General features: G+C 52.9%; 1 protein-coding gene across 1 annotated transcript in view; it reads right to left on the bottom strand.

Moving 5' to 3' along the window:
* DNAJB14 (DnaJ heat shock protein family (Hsp40) member B14) overlaps window positions 1–1,007 on the bottom strand; it is a 49,033-nt gene extending 48,026 nt beyond the window's left edge. Inside the window, exon 1 of the mRNA XM_056566613.1 lies at window positions 777–1,007. Within this exon, the coding sequence (XP_056422588.1) occupies window positions 777–924 (148 nt within the window). The 5' untranslated portion in view covers window positions 925–1,007. The remainder of the gene's footprint in view (window positions 1–776) is intronic.
* Between the last annotated feature and the right edge of the window lie 2,624 nt (window positions 1,008–3,631).

The raw sequence follows: 3,631 nt of genomic DNA, 5'->3' as shown, positions 1-3,631 counted from the left end.
GCAGTCTCTATATATGACAGGTCTATAGGTTCCCAGCAGTCTCTATATATGACAGGTCTATAGGATCCCAGCAGTCTCTGTATATGACAGGTCTATAGGATACCAGCAGTCTCTGTATATGACAGGCCAATAGGATCCCAGCAGTCTCTCTATATATATATATATATATATATATATATATGACAGGTCTATAGGATCCCAGCAGTCTCTATAAGTGACAGGCCTATAAGAACCCAGCAGTCTCTATGACAGGCCTATAGGACCCCAGCAGTCTCTCTATATATATGACAGGTCTATAGGATCCCAGCAGTCTCTATATATGACAGGCCTATAGGATCCCAGCAGTCTCTATTTATGACAGGCCTATAGGACCCCAGCAGTCTCTATATGTGACAGGCCTATAGGACCCCAGCAGTCTCTATATATGACAGGCCTATAGGACCCCAGCAGTCTCTATATGTGACAGGCCTATAGGACCCCAGCAGTCTCTATATATGACAGGCCTATAGGACCCCAGCAGTCTCTATATATGACAGGCCTATAAGAACCCAGCAGTCTCTATTTGTGACAGGCCTATAGGACCCCAGCAGTCTCTATATATGACAGGCCTATAGGACCCCAGCAGTCTCTATATACGACAGGCCTATAAGAACCCAGCAGTCTCTATGTTACTTGACATAGTGAGCGGACACGTACACCTGACCTGTATGTAGGTGACATATAGACTGTAAACACTCTCCCCATCACTCCTATAGGACAGGCCGCTCTCCGCTCACCTCGGGCTTCCGCACTCGGGTACAGCCGCTCAGCCTTGCTGAAGAACTTGCGGGCCTTCTCCCGGTCCCCCTCCAGCAGCGCCGCTTTCCCGATCTGCAGGCAGCGGTCGGCTTCATCCTTATTGCTCTCCATGGTCCCGGGGCTCATCTCCTCCTCCAGCCCCGGCAGGTCAGTCGGCAGGAAGAAGGATTGGGGCGGGGTTATGGTGCACGGCCCCTCCTTCCCCAGGCTCCTCCCCCCGAGCGCCATCTTTCTACTCCTGTGAGTCTGTGCCGTCTTCTGGAGGAGTCGCCCCCTTCCGCATTGCCGCACTGTGTGCACTGACATGAAATACAATAATGTGTACAATAATCTGATAATACGCCTGCCTACTAACTTGGCAGAAGGTCCTGTGGACCGCGCATTACTACATATTTCACAGCAGATCAGCCCTAGTTGTGGAGGTAGGCTGTGTTCATACTGCACGTTTGCAGCGTTTTACACATTGGCACTGTCAAAAAAAACAAAACGCAGCAGCAAATCAGCCTTATAGCCTCCTCATAAACGTGCAGCCATGTTCACACTGTGTGTTGTTAGGTTTTCTCTTGTGAATGGGGATCTCCCAGGAGTTCACAAATAAAAACATAAAACGCTGCAAACTTGCAGTGTGAACACAGCCTACCTCCACATCTAGGGCTGATCTGCTGTGATATATGCAGTAATGCCACTTTAGTAGGCAGGTGTATTATCAGATTATTGTACACATTATTGTATTTCTTGTCAGTGCAGCAATGCGAAGGGGAGCCACTCATCCAGAGAGGACCCCCGCGATCTCCCATACGGGGAAGTGGCATTGCCGCTACTCTGCTCGGTTAAAGGGGTAGTCCAGTGGTGAAAAACATATCCCCTATCCTAAGGATAGGGGATAAGTTTGAGATCGCGGGGGGTCCGACCGCTGGGGCCCCCTGCGATCTCTCTGTACGGGGGCCAGGCTCTCCGGCCAGATAGCGGGTGTCAACCTCCGCACGAAGCGGCGGCCGACACACCCCCTCAATACATCTCTATGGCAAAGCCGGAGATTGCCGAAGGCAGCGCTTCGGCTCTGCCATAGAGTTGTATTGAGGGGGTGTGTCGGCCGCCGCTTCGTGCGGAGGTCGACACGCCCCCTTCCCGCAGGCTGTCGGGGCTCCGTACAGGAGATCGAAGGGGGCCCCAGCGGTCAGACCCGCCGCGATCTCAAACTTATCCCCTATCCTTAGGATAGGGGATAAGTTGGTCACCACTGGGTCACCACTGGACTACTCCTTTAATGCTCGTGTCGCCGACCACACTGAGGTCAATGACACGCCCCCTCCATACAGCTCTATGGGAGAGGCGGGGATACATGAACGCTGCATCTCCGCCTCTCCCATAGAGATACATGGAGGGGCGCGACGGCTACAGCATCATCCTGCGGCCGACACACATCCTGCATGGGAGAGCCGAGCCCCATACAGGGGATTGTGAGGGGTCCCAGCATTCAGACCCCCACGATCAGACACTTATCCCCTATCCTGCGGATCTCACCTGCCCATCTCTAGCCTGTTGGCAGCCTGCGAAGATGGTTGGGTGACAAAAACAGGCTCTTAGGCAGTTTATCTCCAAGCGAGTTATGCTGATAACATAAAGGGGTACTCCAATGGGGAAAAAAATATTTTAAATACACTGGTGCCAGAAAGTTATACAGATTTGTAAATTATTGTAAATTAAAATGCTCCAGAAAAAGATTGTGTAGTTCTTTCCAGTCTGACCACAGTGCTCTCTGCTGACACCTCTGTCCATGTCAGGAAGTGTCCAGAGCAGGATAGGTTTGCTATGGAGATTTGTTCCTACTCTGGACAGTTCCTGACATGGACAGAGGTGTCAGCAGAGAGCATTTCCTGTGAAACACTGCAGCCAGGAGCAGTTGGTGTCGGGCGTGTCCATTTTTGAGCTCCTCCAGCCCTCCACACAGAGCAGCGAAGATGTTTCATCAGCCTTTCCCAGGAGCGTGGCAGGCTCCTGGGGAGGGCCTTTCCTGCATGGAGCCCCGGGCTTCTACCTCTTGATCCAGGCTGGCGAGAGGGGGGAAGACAGTGTCTACAGCCGGTCCCAAGGTCAGGGTGAGACGTTCTAGCAGGGCCCGTAGAAATGTGGAGCCCATGTGGGGGTTTGCTGAGAGCTATTGTGCAGCAAGAGTCACCCACCCACTTTGAGGATTTTGGCTTTGGTGAAGATCTTGTAAAGGATGATTTAGTACGGAAAAAGAAGCAGAAAGTTCAGGAAACTGTATTATTTGTGTTTCATCCATTCAAGCAGTCTGGGCCAGCTGTGAAGTTGGTTCAGGCTGCTGGGCTCCCCAAACTGCCAGACCCTGTTCCTGTCTTGGACCGGGGCCAGCAAGGGGGGTACAGCATATCGTCAGAAAAGGCTGCAGGCGCAATAGATGTGAAAGCCCACCCATCCTGCCGGTAGGGAGGGGCAGGATGAGCTCATGGTGGGCAGTGGCGAGGCAAGCTATGCCGCCCTGTGCTCAGGGGGCAGTTCCCCGAGTGCTGTGGGCATTACCGGTGCTGCAGGGCACTCCCCTGTGAGGGGGGGGGGGTGAGAGTGTCCGGGCGCTGGTGGCACAATCGACACAATCTCCTCCCCCTCCTTGGATTTGCAGCCTTTGATTTGCTCGGCCGCGTTAAAGCCGACATTTTATTTTTACAGGAGACCAGGTTGTCAGATCTAGCCTCTCTGGTAAAAGCCAGAAGAGAGTGGAGGCGCGGTCCCTCCCACTGGTCTCTTGCGGCTGAGCCGTATAATGGGGTGGCGGTCCTTTTTACCCCTCCTGTTGAATGCCAACTGGTTA

Source organism: Hyla sarda, chromosome 1, assembly GCF_029499605.1.
Source record: "Hyla sarda isolate aHylSar1 chromosome 1, aHylSar1.hap1, whole genome shotgun sequence".
NCBI lineage: Eukaryota > Metazoa > Chordata > Amphibia > Anura > Hylidae > Hyla > Hyla sarda.
Note: the sequence above shows the minus strand (reverse complement) of the source record. Positions and strands in the feature narration are given on the sequence as shown.